Here is a 22,128-nt window from a genome sequence, read left to right on the forward strand (position 1 = left end):
TAATGAGGGGCGTGGAGGGCAAACAGGTTTGGGGTGGAGGTTTTGGGGTGGCGGAGAGGGTACACTCCAGTCATAAAGGTTAATGCTCTCTTCTTCCCAAACTGACATCACCAGGGGTTAAGGCCTTCGGGAGGCTGCAGGCTGGTGAAGACCACGGATGTGGGGGGCTAGACTGCCTGGGATGAGGGGTCTCAGTGTCCTCGTTTGTAAAATGGCACAGAACCGCATCGTAGGGTCATTCAGAGGACTGTGGGAGGTGATACGTGTTCAGGGCTCAGAGTGGTGCCCCACACAGTGTAGGTATCTGGGGAGGTGACAGGTACACCAGGGGCGAAAGTCATGCCCGTTTCCCCCTTCTGCTTTACAAGTACTCCAACGTGACCATCACAGCAACACTTGGAAGGCAGACCAACAAGTTCATTCATTAAATAGCGATCACCACCCTGCAGTAACTGATAGGAAAAGTAGGAAAGTGTTTGCAGTTTTTCCCTTTTTATCATCATTGCCGTCATCAAAGACAGCTCTGAACACTTGCTGGATGTAGGGTTCTACATGGAGCCCTGGGAAGCAGCCCGGCCCCCCAGGCTCACTGTTCATTAGGACAGCAGGACACGGGCAGAGGCCGTCTGCGGGAAACGCGAAAGTGGGACGGGTGAATGCTGGGGAACTGACAGACTGCAGGGGAAACTGGGCGCTCCGCCCTCTGTGTGTGCGGGTGGGTGTAGGGGGTGCCCCGTGGTAAAGGGCAGACTCCGAGGCCACCCCACCCACCTGGATCCCCAAGCCTTGGGGGGGAGGGGCAGGCAGGGGAGCCCCAGTAGAGGATTGAGGAGCATCGGTATGGCCCGGTCACAGGCCTCTGGAGAAGGTCTGTGGACAGACAGAGGGGAGAGGAGAAGGGCGTGCACCTGCAGGGTTTTAGCAGGATTATCGCAGCCTAGGGAGTGGAGAGGACGCCCCTGCCCCAGGCCCCAGGCCCCAGGCCCCAGGCCAGGGAATGCCCAGGGGACAAGAAGCCCCAAGCACAGGACACCTTCCCAGGGAGACTTTTAATCTGGTGTGAATTTCTAAGGAGAGAAAGTTAAAAATAAGTGAACATGTTTTATAGCCTCTAATATGGTTCAGAACACATTTTTCCTCCTGTTCATCTTGGGAGTTTTAAAATTCAGAGACCACCTTTTTCATTGTAGGTAATGTTTAACTTAATCTCCTAATCTGAATTAACAGTGGATGACAATGTGACGAAAGGTAATTACATCTAAGTGATATTTTAACTTAAAATTCCTTTGGGAATACCTGTGAGTCACCCAGTTCAACACAAATATCCATAAAACATGCACTAATTGTTCCAGGAGGAAATAATTCTCGCAGAAGGGCACAAGGCCAAGCGAGCTGAAATACCAGGTTCTTAATTCACAAAGTCAATAAAAGAACTCTTTTGTCAGCTCTTCGCAGGTCGTAGCGAATTATCAGGTAATTCTGGCACTAAAATCACTTTACACTCAAACACTTCACAAGGGCGCCAAACGCAGGAAACACCAGCTCCGAGAGGTCTTGAAAACATTCTGTGAGAGGCTTCGTACGGTGTGAACTTACTTAGCTTTCAAGGCGCAGAGGCATTTTAAATTCGAAATGTCACCTGGCTACCTACTCAAGGTAAAAATACACACTTTTCACGCTCTGCAGGACAAAATGATTCACCCAACTTTTACAGCGGCCACATTTCGCAAATTCTATTTGAAGTTTTCCTTAAACTCTCTGACAGAATGCTCCCTCACTCCTTCAAGCTGTATGTCTTTCTATGTAACTATGCATGGGGTTGAATTAAAACTGACCCCCCCCCCCAGGTGGCTTTGTGCCAATGGAAGAAATAAAAGAAAAACAACCAGAGATAACAAAGGACTTCAGGCCCTCCCCCAGCCCTGGGCTCTCCTCCCTCCTTTGGGTGTTAAAAGGCTCCAGTTCCGTGCAGCAATGTCTGGCCTGAGCCCCCCACCCCTTCAGGGAGATAAGGCACCAGGTGCCTCCCAGCCTACTAACCACCATCATTACATCCCATAATCACTCTTGCTGGCCTGATGGGAAAGGGGCCAGGGCTGGCAGGTAGCAGACACTCCCTTTGCTTTTAAGTCTCACGCAGAATCCCAAACTGCCTAAAGAAACCTGCATGTCTTTTTTGAAGGATATATAGAGGAAAAAAAAAAAAAGAACCCAACAAAACTATGTTCTAAGTGTATGAGATATCCCTGTAGGTTAATGAGGTATTTGGGCCAATGTTCTGTATTCTCGTGGGAAAAGACTCTCGTTGTACATTCACTAATTTCATTGTTTTAATTTAAAAAAAAATTTAAAGCTTGTGTTTTAACCCTGCCGAGACTAAACTTTGAACGGCTACAGTTGTAGAGATCTATCTGGCTACACTAAATGAGAAAACCCAAACGATACTCCACATAAGACAGGTGTTAATAAATGCCGCACGCCTGTGTTTTGCATGGCGCTGGGATGACCCAGATTTGATAGGAAGACCACTAAACCACGCGTCAGCTCGATTTCCACGGAGACACGCTACATTGTCACGACTCTGCGCTTGGACCAATAGACAACGTAGGACTTGTTTTTCCTTCCCGGACGCGTCTGCTGCGTTCCACCCTCCGCCCCTAGAAGGCTGATTTCGCCGTTACAATAGCCACTGCGTCCAGGACCACGGGAACTCTCACTCGGTTTCACTTCCCTTTAGGGTGGTCGCCTAAAGGGCGACATTACGTTTCCGTGCAGTAATGTGGCATTTAAGAAACAAAATGTTCATAAAAGGGATTCCATCCAAGGCACTCCAGTGACCAAACAATGTATGATCTCACCCGAAAGGAGATCACCCACTGACCCCGGCCCCCACCTGCCACCGCTACCGCCTGGGAGCCGGCGGCCGCCGCGAGCCCGCGGGCGGTGTCTGGCGTCTGGTGTCTGGCCCGGCCGCCTGCGGCCCGGACGTCTGGCGGCGCTCAGCCCCGCCGCCTTAGTGCACCAGCGCAGACCTCGCCCGAGGCGCAAACCGCCTTTATGGCCTGGAGTTTAGAGTCCCAGCAGCGCCAACCCCCACGGCGGGCCTCCGCCCTTCCGACTGAAGCAGCGCCCGGGGCGGTGGAGTCTGCGGCCGCTGCTGTCTGCGCCCGAGCGCCGCGCCGCCTCCCCCGGGCGCCCGCGCGAGCGTCTCCCGCGCGCTCTGCTCCCCGGACGGACGTGCCTTTCAGCACGTAGGGTGGTCGCGCCGTCCTTTCAAGTTTCCAGTGGCTTCTCCCGGCGCGGCCGCCGCATCTCCGGGCCCGAGGTGCCGCACCGGCCGGGGACGCAGACGAGGCTCAGTTGGCGTGGGCCGCGTGAACACGCGAACGGAAGGCAATGCCTCGTTTTCTAACAGCCTCTGCGGGCACTAGAAGCCCCCACGATCCGTGCCAGCCTGCCATTGGGACGTGGTAGCTCTTCTGCTCTGCATTTCTTTAATTTGCGTGAGGTGGTGCGTCTTACACTTTTTGCGCTTGGGCTTTGAATTTCCTGTTTTCAAAGAGCTATCTTTTCGTACCTCTTGCTCAGCTCGCCATTTTCCTGTTACTTTAAAGGGGCTACTGATCCACTAAGGAAATTACTCCTTTGTCCATCAAATGACACAAACGTCTTCTCCGGTTTCTCATTTAGCTTTGACTTCATAGTCACATTGTCAATCTTTCCCTTTTGGCTGCTGGTTTTCAGGAATGTGCAAAAACTTCTCTGTTGTAAGATCATCAAAGCATTCATACTTGCTTTCTTGTGATACTTGTAAAAGATTATAGTGTTTTGATCTTTGCTTCATCTGGGATTTACTTTGGGGCATAAAGAGCAAGAAGTGATCTAGTTTAAAAAGCAAATTTAGCTCTACATTACAGCGAATACAAATTTCTGGATGCCACTTACATAACACTGTTGTTTTATTTTTCTCAAAGAATATTTATAATTTAAAAAATGCCTTCAAAGCTCATTTGTTTTCCAATATACATTTTACAAGCACAATCTTTCTCGATATGATATATGTATGCATGTCCATCTATGCGTGGATATATATGCAAAAAGTTCTATTTCCCACAATTCTCTGGAATGCTATATTACAATTTGACATTACTGTCACTAGTAAAATATTTTCCCAAGAAAGCTTCTATTTTATTTTTCTCACTTTCTCACTTTCCTGGATCTTGAAGATTTTTTTGCTTTGCTGTATTTTGTTTTAAAAAGTCTCTTTTCAATTAAGCTCACTTCTTCATGGAGGAAGTAGGCATTTATTCTTAGCAGGAAGGAGAAGAGATTTAGTATAAACTGATAACTCAGAGAAAAATTTGATTCTTCATAGGTTGTCACGTGTTTACAGTGGCTGGAAGGGAAGGGAAAAAGGAAGATGTTACATTTAAATGGCCATCTAGAAAAGTGTGCGTGTCTCCCCTGAACGTCTCTCAAATGACTGGGCCAGTGTACATGTTTAGGCTAGACACAGTAATCGAGCTGAAAGGAAACTTAGAATAATTTGGTAAAACTCCTTAATTTTACAAAGGGGGAAACTTTAGCTCCGCCCCTGGTCACCACGCAGGGGACACACAGGTGGGACTGGAGCCAGGTCTCACAGCCCCGGGCCCAGAGGCTCTGCCCCTCGGGTGGGCCCCACGTCTCACCACGACCAAGGCAACCAGAGGCCCACCGGCAGAGCTTCTGGACCTATTTTTAAAGCCAGCAAAAGAAAACAAATACTCCCCGACCCCACCCAAAATGAGACACCAGACTTGGTCCTGTATCACACTTCCAATCCTGTATGTACTGTGGGGAGAAGGGTTTAGAAAGCAGTTTCACTTACTGTGAAGTAGAACCTGGATCTAATCAAATCTCTAACCACCACCAAATCTCTACTCTAATTGTCAGTGTGTGACTATCTTTAACGACACCGAGGTAGAGGCAATCCCGGGGCAGAGGGGCTTCGAACAGGTTTATGGCACTGTGATATGAACTGTCGTACAGAACTCATGACCTGCGTTACTCGACAAGGGAACTGCAAGGGGAAAAGGAGATAAAGGAGGAATTTAGGAACTCAGCCCTGACAATGCACGGATCTCATTTGCATTCTAGGTTATTTTAAAGACTACACAACAATCAGGAAAATCTAAGAAGTGACTGCATGCTAGGTAACATTAAGGAATTACTATTAGGACTTTTTGTGTGTCTAACCCATGGCATTATGGTTTTGCTTTAAAAACATTTTGCTGTTGGGGATTTGCTTCCCAGCAGTCTGGGGAGCGGGGCGGAGGCCGGAGCTGGGGCACTGGGGCAGCAGGAAGGTCTAGCCTTGCTGACGACTGCTGGGGCTGAGTGCAGGCGCCTTCTGTTGCCTCTACTTTGGAATAAACTTGACAGTTTCCATAACAAAAAGTTTAAAAAACAAGCAGGCAACAGAGAGAACATAGACTTTCAGATATTATGATGTCTGTAACCCACATGGCCCTAAATTCCCGAGTTTTTCTATTTGCACTCTGAGCCTCTGCTGCCCGTCGGTTCTGACGGTGGCTCACTCCTCTGGGCGCTCTCGTCTGCAGCGCCCCGCTCACGGCGTGAAGTGTGGCGCACGGGAAGGACCTCACCCCGCGGGTGCACTGCACATATCAGTGGCTCAGGAGTGCTCATCTGCCCTATACTCCTTTAAAACTGACTTTTTGTTTTCACGTTAAGTCTCGAAGCAATTTTTATCACATACAACAAGGCCGATACCTTACTCCGTTCAGCAGCAGGAAATTGAGAAGCCTCAGCGGTTTGCTCATGGACTGACCTAACCGAAACGAAACACAGGCCACCGGGCAGGAACCCTCACAAACATGGTGGTCTCTTGCTTTCCTTCTCCTCTGATTTCTGATTTCAGCTATTTTAAGAGAGATCCACAGCAAGGGGAGCAGTGCTGCTCCTGTACCCAGGACCCCGCGGGAAGCTCTGCACCCACACCGCAGAGGTAAGGGGAGGCTCACAAATGAGGCGCCGCAGTGGGCCTTCTGTGTCGGAGCGAGTCACTCGGGACACCGTGGGAAGATTACGGTCTCCGCCAGAAGCTCAGAAAGCTACCCCCGAGCTACGGGGCTGTTTCTATTGCCTAGCTCTCTGCCGTGAGTAGAACGTGGGCCAAGTGGACTTCCGCGCTCCGTGAGGCCCTGAAGTAAGAGTGTGGCGACGGATGCGGTGCGAACGCGTTCCTGCCGGCGCTGCAGGTGGCAGGATAAGCGCAGGCCGGCCAGTGTTTCGAGTGGGGGCGGTGTGGGTACAACCCTCTGAGCGAGAAGGCCAAACGCGTGTGAAGGGAACAGTCCAAAGTCCGCACCAAATACAGACAGCCCTGGCGACACAGGTGACTGTTTCGGTGGTCTCAAGTGTGTTCCAATTAGCATACGACATATTCGAGTATTGTTTTTTACTATAGTTTAAAACATTAGTGACATATAAATCCTCAAATTTTCAAATCCCCCTTCTGTGGGCCACCCCAAGCCCCTCCCTCTCCCATGAAGACAACCTGGAAGACCCCACTGAGCCTCTTCCTGTGGGAGGACAGGTGAGTGGCCTCCCCTCTCAGGAGCTCGGGGCTGGACACTCCATCAGCCAGCCCATGGCAGGCCTTTACCTAACTGTCAGTAACGGGCCTGCATCCACATGGGGGCTTCTATAAAGGTAAGTGACATTTAAGGGTAACTGCCTTCTACAAAGGCACACGGTGTGAGGTGCTGCTAACTCACAGGCCCGACCATGAACCCAGCCAGGGCAGAGACCAGCAGCACAGTCTCGTGCGTGCTCCGCACCAGCCAGGACTACCACGAGGCCTTACCACCTGGAAAGGCCGTGGCGTGGACCCCCGCAATGGAACAGAGCCCTCCGCTGTGGCACCTGCTCTGGGCTGAGATCTGGCCTTTTGTGTCGTGGCTGTTAAGTCAGGCCCACTCCTTAATCCGTCTAGACTCGGCTCAGCTCTTTTGAACAGTTAATCTTAATCCAGGTAACTTCATTTTATCATCTGCATCTTATTACCTTGACACACAACTCAGGTAGTAAAATGCTATTATAATAGAAAATTAGTTTTGATTAAAATAATCATAATGATCATAATTATCACTTACTGAGTATTTACTATGTGACAGACACCAAATATTTCCTTTAACTCTCCTAAGAAACCTACGGGGCAGCCTCCACTTTCCATTCATTCACTCCTTCATTCCTTCAACAAATACTTGGTGAGCAGCCAGGCCCTGCCCTAGCCTCAGGGATTTTTCATTAAATAAGAGAGAGTCCCAGCTAAAGGACCTCACGTTCCAGTGTGAGGAGGCAAATACACAAAATAAATATATGATACTATAACACATTCAACAGTGACAAAAGCTATAGGGAAAAGAAAATAGGCAAGGCAGGGAGAGCGCGAGGAGGGGGGTGTGGGGGGGGGTGTTAGGCCTCTCGGAGGAAGTGAAATTTCAGCAAAAACCCAAAAGAAGTGAGCCCGTGTGGATACACAGGGGAAGAGCGTTCCAGCTGCAGGTACTGCATGCGCAAAGGCCTGCGTGGGGCATGTGTGCGACAAGTTCAAGGCACCGCTAGGAGGCCGACGTGGACGGGGCAGCGGGAACAAGGAGGGGTGGTTGTCAAGGAGGCCAGAGAATAGCAGGGGCTGGTGGGCTTTCCTCCGAAAGAGATGGGAGCCCCTGGAAATGGTGAGAGAGGAGGAAGGGCAGCATTACACCCTGTTTTACAGCGAGGGTAGAGCCGGTAAGTAACGTGCCCACCATCAGCAAGCAGCGGAGCTGGGGTACGGACAGCCAGAAACGTTAGGGCATCCTCCTAACTGCTGCAGGAAATGGCCTTACAGACAAGTGCCATGTCAGCATGGGAATGAGACCAGTAAAAGGAGACTTTTGACAACAAGGAAAGTCTTTGTAACCTAAAACCTTTTCCCAGCTTTCTGAGATGCTGTTGGCACACAGGTTTTACGTGTAGGATGTGATGAAGCGATGCATTCGCAGGCTGTGAAATGCTTATCACAGTAAGACATCTCCATCCCTAAAACTCCTAAACGAGACTCCATGTAGAACTCTGACTTTCTGATTGTAAGCCCACATCCTTCTATTTCCAGCCACCTCCTATAAATTATACGTGGCTTTTTTTAAATTAGAAAAGAATACTACTTTGGGGGCAAACCAGAGCTTCTGTCCTGTTTCCTACCCTTCGATTTCCACACGTCACATACCTTTTACAGAATTTCTGTGTGCTGAGCCAGTACAGGGCGTTCCTGGTTGTCAGCGACTGGCCTCTCTTCTCCAGGGCCCCCTGGAGGCTGTGTCCGTGGAAACAAGTCCCACCTGCGTCTGCCCCCGTCCAGTTGAACTGAAAACTTGAAGGTCTTTTTTTGGCAACAGTTGGTGTCGAATCAACCAATGTGCTAAACTGTTTTTGCAGATTGACCACCATTTCTGGAAATGGAGGGAACAGGGAAGGAGGGAAATAAAAACTAATGCTAAATTCTGATAAAGCCTGGGGTTCACTTGGCAGTACCGTGCCTCTCAAAGCTGGTTTCCTAGTGTGACCAGCGACTGTGGGAATGTAAGGCAAGGCCAGGAGGGGCGACGGGAACTGGATGAGGGGTATGCGGGAACCACGGGAAAAAGGCTGAAATGGTAAGTTTTATGTTACATGTATTTACCACATTAAAAAAATAAGTCAGACAGCCTGAAGGCAGTTCTCGAGCAGAGTTCTGGGAGTCATGGGAGTGCGGGATGCCAGATTGGGGTCGGGGCGTCAGCTGTTCGGTGTGGTGGCGTGTGTCCCTGAAACAGACTCCTATGGAGGTTTCTTCTTTCTTTTTTTGTTTTTTAATACTCCCTGGAGGACATGTTTATGGATTTTAGAGAAGGAAAGAGAGAGAGACGCACTGATGTGAGAGAGAAACATCTATCAGTTGCCTCCCATGTGCACCTCACCCAGAGAGCAGCCTGCAGCCTGCAGCCTAGGTATGTGCCCCGGCCGACTGGGGGTCAAACCCGCGGCCTTTAGGTGCACAGGGTGACGCTCCAACCAAGGGAGCCACCTGGCCAGGGCCCGTGGGGACTTCCTGCAGAGGACGATGTGCCTTTGGCTCTGCATGGAACACTTGGTAAAAAGACAAAATCACTCATACATTCACTTTTCAAGTCAAGATAGGTAGCTCTTTCACAACTGCACTGCTACTTGGCGTTAATGGGAGAAAGCGGCACTCACCCCTTCTCTTGTACACCACCGATCTGTCGATGGAGGAGTGGTAGAGAGGCTTTGCGCTTTTCCACATGTACCTGGACAAGGCAGAAACACGGTTGGAGCAGGATTAGAAGAAGTTGACCTCAACCCATTTCGGAGAGGCTTCTCTGAAGCCATGTCTGAAACTGCTGAAACGCAGTGTGAAAGCTCTGGCTTAGAGTGACCCGGTGACACGTGCCTAGAGAGCTCACATCCTAGCAGAGAGCCAGCAGCAGCGGAGCAGAGAACAAGCCGGCAGCTCGGTGCATCCTCCGAGAGCCTCCTAACGAGCGCCATGCGTTCCTGAAGAAGCTATCAATTACACAAAGAATGTAGCAATGGCTTCCCTCCCCAGGAAGCTCTCCTGCTGCCCGTTCTCAGCAAGTGAAGCCACCTGAGAACAGCGGTTTCTCCTCTCCTTGCCCTTGCCCAGCTTCCCTTTGGCCTAGGATTAAGTTAGTGGTTCTTCTGATTCTGATAAGCAGACAAAGTGAACAGTAAGTGCCAGTCTTCTGTCACCGAATGCCTGGAAGTCGGTCCGGTTGCTGGTGGGAATGAGGAGGAAAGATCTGGATTCTGGATACCTAGTCCTAACCCTCATCTGCCTTCACCTGTCCTGACCTAGGGAAGCCCAGCCCGGGAGGCTCCACCGCACCAGGGAGATGCTGCATTGATCTACAAGGTCTACACAACATCCCCTCCAGAGCAAACCGCAAGAGTCACCTGGGGTTCTACCCGACCGGGGCCACCAGCCTACAGTCAGGCCAAAGGGAGGTGGCAGGCTCTATCTATTTCTAGTTCCAAAGTACAGCTAGAAACTTGCTGAGCTTTGCCAAGCAGACTGCTGCTCTGCAGCCAAGGTAACACTTAGTGTCCCTTTTTCGTCCCATTTTCATTAACTCTGGGTTCCCCAAAGTGGGGGATTTTCTGAACGTACAGTACAAAATATGAACCGCCTCCTTGACCCAAGGGCACTTTCTGACTTCGAGAGGCAGCGCGGCAGCCGGAAGAAGGCTGAGTCAGAGGGCCTGACCTCGCGTGAGTCACGCGTGACAGACTCTGGAGGTTCTCTGAGGCAGGGGTGGCCTCGCCCTGCCCCACGTCCCTGACGCTGGCAGTGACGGCACTCGGTGAGGCCTCCTCGGCGTGTCTGCCGGAGAACGAATGGGTGAGTGAACGGACGAACCAGTGCGTGCGACGTCTGTAAACTGGTCCTACCGCGACGGGGCTGCTGTGAGGGCAAGTTAAGACGATGTACGAGATGCTGCTTTGAACCCCACACAGGGGTTAGAAGTAACTGTTACCCACTGCTTGACAACGCGTCTGGCCAGGAGACGCTCACTGATATCTGTGGAGTTTCTAAAAAAAAGCTGATAAGCAATAGAAAGTCAGAAATTCATATATTTTTATTTTTTAAAATTTATAGTATCCAATAATGGGTAATTTTTTCCCACTCTTTAATGCTGGGAAAGAAAATACATATAAAAATAAATATTTTAGGAATATTATGATAGCAAATGATCATTTTTACCAATTTAAGAATTGAAATTTTTCTCAAGGACTTCAAAAAGACTTGCTCAAATCCATAAAATCTTGACTTTATATGAAACAAAGCTGTCAGCTTTTTACTTTGAATTCTCATGGCGATCTAAAATACTAAGACCAGAAGTGAAGCTTCTCTAGTCATGGGGAGCAGCAGAGGTGCACCGAGGCTCACCGGGGTGGTCTTTCCGAACAGCAGGTGTAAACCGCATTTCGGTGAGCTGCCCGCATTTACAGCACTCAGAGAACCTGCCGTTCCCGCTTGCAGTGCGTGCGTTTGTGATTCTTTCAAATATCCTTTTTGTGACTTTCTTAAATAATGACAGTAACAACATACCCAAGGTAAAAAATCTCAAATAATTAACAAATTCTCAAAAGCAGAGAGAAAAGAAAAGCTCCCCACACTACACAGTTCTGACCGCGGTCCCTGGACAGACCCGCAGCTGCCTGTCGCTGGTGAGTGCGGAGCCCAGGGAGGCTTCCGGAGGCGCTCACGGGACTCGCCACACAGGCGCCAGGGCAGCTGCTGGAGGGGGCTCTCTATGGGGCTGGCCGGAAAGTGCGTTCGGTTTTTCCCTCCACTGGCTCTAGCAGCACTTAGTGGTCCTTAACTTCATTCAAAACAATTTTGTTAGATTGTATTGTGACAGCTGTCCTATCAGCTTGCATTAAAAAAAAACTTATCAAAATTGGTGAATTTTCTTGTGGCCATTTTAATATTGAAGATAGAATAAGAACTGCAACATTTTCAGTGTATTACATTTTATTATTTCAAGAAAAGTAATAACGCACCGAAATGCAGGAAGAGATGTGTGCAGTGTGTGGAGAAGGCGCTGCGACTGATCGAACGTGTCAGCAGTGGCTGCAAAGCTTTGTGCCGGAGATCTGTCGCCGGACGATGCTCCACGGTCGGGGAGACCAGTTAAAGTGGACAGCGATCGAATCGAGACATTAATTGCGAATAATCAATGTTGTAACGCGTGGGAGATAGCCGGCACGCTCAGGTTATCCAAATCAATGAAATTGTTGGTGAAGATGAAAACTGTGTCTTTCGTTTTAAGGAAAAAACCATAGGCACTTTTTGGCCCACCTAATAGTTCGTGGGGTCACATGCCAAGGACATGGGAGGGGCAGTCCAGAGTGACAGCACTCTGGCCACACTTCTCCTTCGGAATTTACTTTCCTTTGCTGACCTCTTTCCCAAACTACAAAATCTACAAAAACAGGCACACGACAAAGTCCTTCTGTTTCCTACAGGATACCACCAAGTCCTGTATGCCGCGAATAATTCAGGGAGCGGAACAGCCCGGTGTCGGGGGCGTCCACAGGCTGTCGAACACGCTCACCTCCCGCCTCTCCTGCAGCCTCGTGCATCCAGACCAGCAGTGGGGACCGCTGCTCCCCTCCCTTTTCAACAAGGGTCCTCCTCCCACTGGGCCTTGTCACCCACGCAAGTCTGTTCCCTACTCACATCTCTCTCAGATTCAGAGGGAAAAATCGAGTCTGCCCATGAAAGCTGAACTTTAGTCCTTGGAGTATGAAGCAGGCGTCATTATTCCTATTTATGAGGAAACTAGAACTGCATGAATTATTAACTACTTTGCGCACCCTTGGTTTGACTAAAGGATTTAAATTATTTGATCAAATGAGTGTCGTCATAAATGTACATAAAATACAGAGATCTTAACTTTTTCTTCAAAGTCTCATTGAGACTCAAAGTTCTAAAAACAGATGAAACTGTTCAAATCAGTGACCAACAGAAAGGTGCTCTACATGATATAAGATACAGCATCTCTGAGAACTTACAAACTACATTTCTGCGCAGTGAGGCGAAGAGGTTATGTAACTGCACGGCCCGCGGTCACACAGCAAGCCCGCAACGCATTCAGGACTCAACCCCACGGGCCCACGTCGGAGCGGGTCCCACGTCAGACACTGGGACTGGCTGCACCACACACACCCTCCTGCTGTCCTTCGTTTTGACTATTACAGGGATCTTTATTTGGGGAGAGCATTCCCATTAAGGAAAAAAGTTAATTCGCATATAGTGGCTAATATTTCTAGGAAAAACGCCACAATGCCGAGAAGTCTACGCTGATGAAACCTCAGCTCTCAAATGCAGAGTGACAGGCTCAGAAGTAAGTCGGTGAATCTAAAGCTAGAAGAGGTGACGTACTTTGCCCTGGCTTCCTCCCATTTTTGTTTTTCCTCATCGAAAGATTTCTTCATGACTTGGTACCATTTTCTGAAATCAAACCATGGCTTATCTGGGAAAAAAAAGAAACTCACAGTTATTAACCATATTAGTCACATTATAATAATGTATATTGTTCAAGGGAATCCCCATTCATTGACATAACTAAACATTTATGTAACAGCCCCTGGAAATTATGGATGGACTCACTGTCGCTGGCCTCTAACATGACTCCTGAGAAGTCGGTCAGTGCCCCCTCTGAGTCCCTACTGATACCACGGCCCTAACTAGGTCACAGCGAAACTGCCTTTGTGTGAGTCTGTTCCTCGGAGACCTGACTGTTACCTCCTCGGGACGGAAGACACTCTGTCTGTCATGACACAGTCAGGCCTCTGCCTCCCAGCCCGCACCTGGCGCGGGACCCGGCTCCCATGCTCCCAGGTGTCTGGGAGAACAGGAACGAAGGGACGAGTGAGTAGTAAAGGTGGGAAGCAGCAGTGCAGTAGCTGAATCCAGACTCCAGTTTGGTCAGCTCCCATTCCCGGTCCTCCTAACCCTAATCCAAGCCCAGAGCTCCCAGGGGGAGGTGAGAGAGCGGGTTAATGGGACAGGGACAGTGGGCTGGGTTCCAGAGGTCCAGGTGAGAGATCACAGAGTGGCATGTGGCCCGGCAGTCACTCCTCACTCTACACGGGGGCGGAAGAGTGGGGAGAGAAAAAGGGAATGAAAGGGAAAGCAGCAAAGAGGCCCAGAGAGCGAGGAGTTAGAAGGAAGGCTGACCCGAGGAGGAAGATGGCTGAAAGGCTGTTTGCATCTTCTCTTCTACGCACTTCACAAACACCTACGCTCTAGTAGAGACGGACATTCTTAGTCCACTGATCACTACTCGACGTGCTAAACGTCTACTAGACATTTGGACCCGAGTGGTGGGGGCGGCAGTGATCAGTCCTGATTTGGAAAAAGGTGGGGGGGAGTAGGTGTGAAGAGAAGGTATTCATGTTGCATCTTGAAGAATGAAGAAGGGGACTGGAGAGTTGCGGGGGAAGAAGGAAGGAGCATTTCAGGTAGAAGAGCAGTGTGCGTGAAGGTCGAGGGCATCACAACAGACAGCACAGCCGCAAGACCGACTGTGAGGTCACGGTCTGGAGTGGTGAGGGGACGGGCGCCGGGAATACAAAAGCAGGCTGGCCTCTCACACAGTAGGGAGTCACTGAAGGTTTTTAGTAGCCTTGGAACACAATTAGATAACTGTATGAAAAAACAGTCCTGGTACAAGGTATAATTTATATACATGCGTATGTATCTGTGTGCATGTATGTTTTCAAAGTTTCTTCCCTACACTGACTGCAACCTTTAATACATTATCTTTAAATTTAATTGATAAAAAAATTAAGTACCTTCTTTGTTCTCTGCATTATATTTTTCAGCAATAGTAGACAAAGACCTGGAGACACCGATAAACAAGTCAATTCATTTAGAAGTCACATACGTGAAGACAGAAAATTTTGAATTCTTCTGAAAGAGAAGTGTGCAACAACCCTTGAACCTGGTGGGCACTTTAACGGAGAAGCAACCACTCAGACAGGAAGAAGACACTATAAATACTGTCACTCCTTGTTCATATGTGGGAGGGGTGACATTTTAAAATTCCTTTACTTTCCAAAATATCCTTTGAGACACACAGTGCCAGGAGCGTAGAGGCCTACCGATGACGTGCTAATTCCTTAGGATTTGTGGCTGGTCACTGAAAACTCTGGAATCAGTGGAACAATGAGAAACACATGTATCTACCTGACCAACAAATAAAACATGATACAAACCACTGACTAAGGCAGGGTGAACTCTCTGCCAACCAGCTGAGTCCAAATATTATGTAAGAAGTAATTACTGCCGCTAGTCAATGTTCTGTAACAGCTGAGTGTCTCCACTCTCTGCTGAGATAACACATGGAGTCCTTCACTCTGAACAATTAGTAAAAACGGAGCAATTTTTTCCTCATAAACTTGATACACACTTACCATTCTACATTGTCATCCAATAAAAAGAGCAGTTTCAACACTATCACAATGACAGCCATGGCTTGAATATCATATTTAACAGTGTTTTTCTTTTTAGCTATAGGATCAAATGTCAGAAAATCCACTTCTCCTATTCCTGCCATTTTCACCACCTGGCAGGTGAAGTTGTACATTTCATCTGTTGAAGAAAAAGTAAAACTGTAAAACATGAAATAAATTCGTTGGCTAGCTAGAGGGCACAGCCACAGGACAGTCTTTAGTTCGAAGCACGGCACCACGCTAGAACCCAAGACACACGTTTTCTACCGTGCACCAAAAACCACTAGTGGCTGGATTTTGACAAGGCCTGTCTTCCTCTTTTGACTTCCTAAAACGTGTGCTGTTTGTAGACCCACCTGGGTACCGACTGTGAAGACACAGTCACAGTCAGTTTCTGCGGCCCTACGCATGTCCCTGTCTGTGTTCACAGCAGCCAGAGCCTCCCTGAACTAGCTCCCCAGCGAGCTCTCTGAGCGCGCACCGGCTCGCTGGCCGGCCCTCGGCTGGCGCCGGGAAGGCTCCGTGTGCGTCAGCTACAGGTACAGCTTCTCCGAAGAAGTCACGTGCTCAGCACAGGCTGCATCTGTGAATAAGCAGTCGGAATATCGTGGACTCGGAACCAGAAAACTGAGGGCCAATATTTAGGCTTCCCAATCATTATTTTCGTGATTCGGGATTAAAGTCACTTAACCTCAGCTTCTTCATTTGTCAAATGAGTTACAGTTGCGGAGGTGAGGATAAATAAGATTAAATAGGATATTATGAGAGAATAGGCATTGAAAACTCTAAATTACTTCACAAATTTCTTTACTCACTGATCTACGTACTTAAGATCCACCACGTTCCATTTTCATTAATTTTTCGTAGAAGAGCCGTGACTCGTGAGTGCAGCACCAACTGTGCTGTATTCGACGGAATCTCCGCACACACTCAGCCACCACGCTCCAGCACCTCTGCCCCCTCCGTGCACAGCACAGGGGCACGAGCAGACTAGGGGGCCAAGTCCCGGACCGGCCCTGCGGCCCAGTGTGAGCCCACGCCCTCTCTGGGCTGCGGCCTTCTTCATCTGCATCAGCAGGAGGAACAGCAGTACCTCCCTCCAGGCACCGTGGAGACTCGAAGAACGACTACACCTGGAGCACGCAGACCCGTGCTGGCACACAGCGGGCACTCGCCACCTGGGAGCTACTCTGCCCACTGCTCTCCCATCACCCACGTGCGATCCAACCGTCTCGTTGTGCAGCTCTTGCCGACCCGTGCGGACTTAGCCCGTGGCCCGAACAGACCTCTGCTGGCCCCCTAACAATCCCCGTGCTCACCAGTCTCTCCATTTCACACAGCCATTTCGCCCCTCTGCCCAGAAGCCAACCTGCCCCCCTTCCTCCCCTGTCTCTCATATCAAGCTCAGTTGGGTGGCTTCTCACCTGGGAGAGAACTCGGTACAGGAGGCACCCCTTCCGAGGGCACTCAACCTGCCCAGAAGGCCAGCAGGCTATCTTGCTCAGCCCCCTTCCCATGGTGGGCGGGCACAGCTCTGGGGGGGCCCCCCCCTCGGCTAGGGGTCTACCTCTCTGCCTCCCTCTTCGACTTGAGGGTGGACTCGGTCTTATTTTGTTTGTCTTCCTCACTACGTACATGTGATCGGTGCGACCTACCCATTTATGGTGAAGAATGAGTAAACTACAAAACAATTCTCTCCTAAATGTTTAAGTAAACATTTCCACTGATTAAAAAAATGCTTTGTTTACACAGAGATAGAATATATGCAACAATTCAAAATGGGCACCAGAGTATTTTTACACATCAACTGGGTTCTAATAACTCAGCTAAAGTTTTGACGCGGCCTTTACTCTTTCTTTCGAAAAACACTTAACGAGTAACTCCTGCGTTCTGGGTGCTGGAGGTAAAGACGCAGCCCTAGCCCTCAAGGAGCTCCTCGTTCGTAACATTGGAATAACTGGAGGTCAGTTCCGTCAGGACTGGAGCGAAGACAAGCCGGTGCTCTGGGGAATGCAAACAGCCCCACACGGGGCTCAGGGGTTGGCTGTGAAGAGGTGGGCAGGCCAGCTCATGGAAGTCTGGGAAAGTCTGGGCCACAGAGGGCTGGGCCTTATTATTGTTAAGATTATTTCAACTTCCAGACCCATTGGAATATTCATGGGCTTCATTCAAGTGCAAAACGCTCAGGAGACACAACGTTAAGCTCAATTCAACAAGCACTTCCCGTGCGCCAGTGCCCACTGCGCAGAAGACACCGCTATGGAGGAGGGAAGCAGAGACACAGAAATGGGTACAGCCCCTGCTTCCGACACGGGCACGTGGAACGCGGACAAGCTTCACTGTGAAATGCACGCTCTGAAATTTCATGGACTATCTGTATTGGTCATAGAGGCTAGTCTCTTCTCAGGTAATTTAAAAACGGAAACCATGGTATTGTTATTATAAACAATGACATTTCTTGAAAACTGTCTCCTCTATTTCTTTTAAATTAATATCTTTAACTGCTTCTCTTACACAAAAGTATGGAGTAATAATAAAAAAAAAAGACAAGTGGAAGGAATCGTGAGAAAGGAGGAGGAGACGACACAGACGGACCGTGGAGTGCGCCCCGAACCCGAGTGCGAGGCAGGGCGCTGGCTCTGGGACGTGAGGGCTGGGCTGCAGCCTGGGCTCCGCCACCTACCAGTGAGGTGTCACGGGGCCCTGCTGTGTCTCCTCTGTGCGTGAGGTGACATACATGGGAGCACTTTGGAAAGCTCAGGTTCCCCACAGATGACGTGCGTACACAGTGGTGACAGCTCCCAGAAACTCCCTGGCAGGCTGGTCGGTCCCAGGACGAGCAGACTAGCAATGCACCCAGTGCTCATTCAAAGCTTGCTCAGCAGGGGCGTGGGTGATGGGCTGGGCGAGGCCTTCCAGCTCCAGAGGCCACGTGGTCTCACAGAGAGGCTCTGGGGAGGGGCGTGTGTTGCTGCAGCGTGTTTACAACTATTCTCCGCTTTCTGGGAACCCTGGAAAGGCCGTGAAAGTGCCAGAGGCATGCTCTCTTCTTCTTAGCACTGTTGACAGCAAGCTCTGCACACCTGAAAACGGTGACACCCTGGAGGCCTCCCCATAATCTCGTGGGTGGTGTGCAAACCAGGGTCACATTTTAGAATCTAAATCGAAGGTGCAGGGGCCAGCACTTCTGCATCTGCAGATCTGCGGTGTCTGTGGCCTCCCCCACTACCAAGTAGCACAACCTCAGTGTAGGACATCCACAGGACAGAGAGGTAGAAGGGAGGAAGAAATGCGTTACCATAACTTAGAAACACCATTTTAATATTTTGGTCGATTTTCCTCTATTATTTTTATGAGTATTTTAATTTTATGTAGCTGTGGCTGTTATATAATTTTTATAATTTGGCTTCTTTCACTTTTTGTTGTAAAACGTTTTCCATGCTTTCTGAACTCTTCGCAAACATGATTTTAAGCTGCGTACTGTCTCACTGGATGCACACACCACTGCTTGCTCAACCATTGCCTTTCTGTTAGGTATTTAAGCTGTTGCTGGCTTTTCAGTGTTATCAGCAAGGTCAATAACATGTACGTCTACATTTTGTTCCTGTTGAACTGTTTGTGAGAAGTGAAATTTCTGTCCCTCGACTCTTTATAATACTGTCTCCAAACAGGCACTTACTAAGTAGCAGATGGGAGTGATGCCTCTCTGCCGGTTGTGACATGTTTAATGCTCCCTGTCACTCTCGGGAAGAGTCAGGTGGGAAACGCTGCCGCCCCCTGCCTGGTGCGGCCCTCAGGCAGGCGGCGCCGTGGCCCGGCTGCGTCGGGTGTATACTGGGAACCCCTGCTGCGTCCTCCACACCCGGCACTCCCTTTGTAAGTTCGAGATTTTGGAGTACACGAGAGGACGTAGGAACTTTCCATACTTGAAAGAACCATCAGGGAAGTAAATTAAAAAAGCAAAATCGAAACAGTCATTCTGCTCTACGTAACATGTCAAATGTAGAAATCTGACTTTCCAAATTCTGGAATCTGAATCAACTTCTTAAATCTCTAGAGGAGACATACATTCCTTAGCTTAATAAATATATTATAAAGTTTAAATTATTTTTGTTCCTTAAATTACAGGCTTCGTGTTTACATGTGTGTATGTTACTACATATTTGTATTTGCTTATAGTTAAAATCACACTGTACAGTTTTATATACTGCTTTTCTCACATATCTCCTTTTCTATTAAAAATACACTCAATCACGTTTTTGATATTGCTTAAGCAATAGTATAGTCACACAATGTTTGTATTTTCTCTTCAAAATGAAAGTCCTGAACTTCTTACATTTCTAGTTTGGCAAGAAATGCAAGAGTGGTTTCCAGCGGCAGGTCCCTCGGGCAGCCTGTCGCACACTGAGAACGAGGGCTCGAGGCTCGCTCCGCACTCCGTCTGGCTGCTTTCGGGATTCACGTGACCCCACCCCACCGAGATCTCCATTGCAGTAGGGGCAGGAAATAGCATTATGTTTCCCAGCAATAAACATGTTGCCACAAATTAGCTTCTAGGATTTAAAAACATTAGGATTCATTCTGTAATAATCACGCTTCATGCAAGTGAGGAAGCGCTGCTTTGGGGGCGCACCTGGGCCGCTGGCAGCACACCAAACATGTGTTACTTTACTTGCACTCCGCAAGCTTAGCGCAAGAACCAAACGCGCTCGCTCACGCACAGCCCTCACACCCAGACGGAGCTCTTTATTCTGAGCAGCGGCGCCCTTTCGCCCCCGTAAATGGTCTGAGACGGTTTAAGGAGAAGCTGTGCTGTTAGGCTTCACGTTGCCTTGCCCTGCCTGGTGGCCCCGCTGGTCTGTGATCTCAGGGGACGCTGCATTCGGCTCAATGGGATCAGGGTCGGCGAGAGCTTCCTCGAGACAAATGCCACCTGCTTACCGGGGAGATTGACTTCCATCAGGTATTTCATACACAGGATGTTTGGGTGAAGATAGCAGTCTTCAGTGACGTCTGGGAAACGCGGCAGATCTAAAAATGTGGCAACTTCAACCATTTTTGTATAGATGTCCTCATACGTAGGCCACGACTGAAATAAAAGAGAGATACTCAAGGTAGCAATTTTTTCAACATAAGTTAGTTTTTAAAATATTTTCTAATGCTAAAGTAATATGTACTCATTGAATGAAATTGGGAACGTGGAGAAAAGCGTGAAAGGGGGAAACACTACCAATCATCATTATCCTAACTTAGCAGTTTTAATTTGGTGTTACTACACCAAATTAAAAAGCCACTAAAACTCTGTTTGGCTCACAAACTCTTACTGGCCTTGCCCACGATACAAAGAAATATAACTTCTGTCAGTCAGAGGAGACTCTGGGGAGCAGAGGAAGCCGCGACCCGCCTGGAGTCACAGTGTCACCCCAGCGGCTCCGCACAGGCGGCCCCTTGTTCATCTCGGATTCACCGCTAACAACTGAGCTCCTGCTACACAACGGTCACGCGAGGCTGCGTGACTCAGACGGGCACTGGTACGCCGATGTTCGCCGCAGCACTGGTCCTGCTGGCCATGCGGTGGAAACAACACAGATCTCCACGGGCGAGCGGATGAGCACACGTGGTCTGCCCACACGAGTGTTACTCAGCCCCAGAAAGGAGCGCAGCTCTGGCAGGCTGCACGCGACGGACCTCGCACTGCGGAGGAAGCAGTCTGCGGCCGATGGCAGCGGCGAAGGCACGACGGAAGTGTATCAATTCTACCAAACTGCGTGTCTAAACATGGTTTGAATGGTAAATTTTATGTTATGTATATTTTACCACCATTTTAAGAAATTATAAAAAGGAACCTAAATATTATCTAAAGGAAAAAAATCCCAAATATATTAGAGATGTCATAATTAGAATAATAAAGCTGAAGATTTAAAAAATTCAATATAAGGCAACCAATCAAATAGGAGATGGTATTTGCAAACAACAGCTCCGACAAAGGGTTAATATCCCAAGTATAAAGAACTCACATAAATCCACATCAAACAAACAGCGCGATGAAATGGGAAGAGGACCTGAACAGACACTTCGCCCAAGAAGACATGCGAATGGCCAACAGATACAGGAGGAGATGCCCAACTCCACCGTGTGTTAGGGAAACGCGGATCGAAACTACAACAAGCTACCACCTCACCCGTTAGCATGGCTACGGTCCACCAGCGCTGGAGAGGCTGTGGAGCAAAAGGAACCCTCACTCGCTGCTCGTGGGAGTATAAACTGGTGCAGCCACCATGGGGGAAGACAGTACGGAGGTTCCTCAAAAAGTTACGAACAGAGTTACCACATGACATAGCAACCCCTCTGCCGGGTATCTACCCAAAAACTCAAAAACACTTCTTCACAAGGGCATGCGCACCCCTGTGTTCACTGCAGCATTACCCTCGGTGGTCGAGACATGGAGACAGCCACAGCGCCCTGTGACGGCGGGCTGGGCGAGGGCGGCGCCGAACACCATACATACGGTGGAACGCTGCTCAGCCATCCGAAAGGGTGACAACAAGCCAAGCGGCGTAAGTCAGAAAAAGTTGAGAACCATACGACTCCACTCACATGTGGGTGCAAAACTGAAAACAGGCACAGACAGCAGCGTGACGGTCACCAGAGGGCCGGGGGTTGGGGAGGAAAGGGTAAAGGGAGCTAAATCTGGTGACGGAAGAGGATTTGACTTTGGGTGGTGGGCACCCCATGCAATTTACAGATCATGTGTCATGGACACGTACACTGGAAACCCATAAGACCTTATTGACCAATGTCACCCCTGTAAATTTAATTAAAAAAAGAGAAAAACAAAAAAGAATTTAAAAATTCAAGATACATAAAATCTACAAACATTTAAAATCTGTAATACTGGATAATATCTAGCTACCTTATATAAAATATCTTAGCAATAGACGCATACATTTGGGGGTAAAGTTATTAAACTCTATTAAATATATAACACCAAGATATAGTGCCTTTCCCAGAAGACAAAATATACTGAGCCGAGAG

The 22,128-nt window shown here is 48.9% G+C and overlaps 1 protein-coding gene across 1 annotated transcript in view; it reads right to left on the reverse strand.

The window, feature by feature from the left end:
• Positions 1-2,944: 2,944 nt before the first annotated feature.
• Positions 2,945-22,128, reverse strand: part of TAF1B (TATA-box binding protein associated factor, RNA polymerase I subunit B) — a 48,463-nt gene continuing 29,279 nt past the window's right edge. Inside the window, exons 9-15 of the mRNA XM_024552455.4 lie at positions 20,035-20,182; positions 15,055-15,232; positions 14,434-14,480; positions 13,019-13,109; positions 9,286-9,356; positions 8,279-8,501; positions 2,945-4,396 (exon numbers count right to left, since the gene is read on the reverse strand). Of these exons, the coding sequence (XP_024408223.1) occupies positions 4,198-4,396; positions 8,279-8,501; positions 9,286-9,356; positions 13,019-13,109; positions 14,434-14,480; positions 15,055-15,232; positions 20,035-20,182 (957 nt within the window). The 3' untranslated portion in view covers positions 2,945-4,197. The remainder of the gene's footprint in view (positions 4,397-8,278; positions 8,502-9,285; positions 9,357-13,018; positions 13,110-14,433; positions 14,481-15,054; positions 15,233-20,034; positions 20,183-22,128) is intronic.

This window comes from Desmodus rotundus, chromosome 5 (genome assembly GCF_022682495.2).
Source record: "Desmodus rotundus isolate HL8 chromosome 5, HLdesRot8A.1, whole genome shotgun sequence".
NCBI classification, from domain to species: Eukaryota; Metazoa; Chordata; class Mammalia; order Chiroptera; family Phyllostomidae; genus Desmodus; species Desmodus rotundus.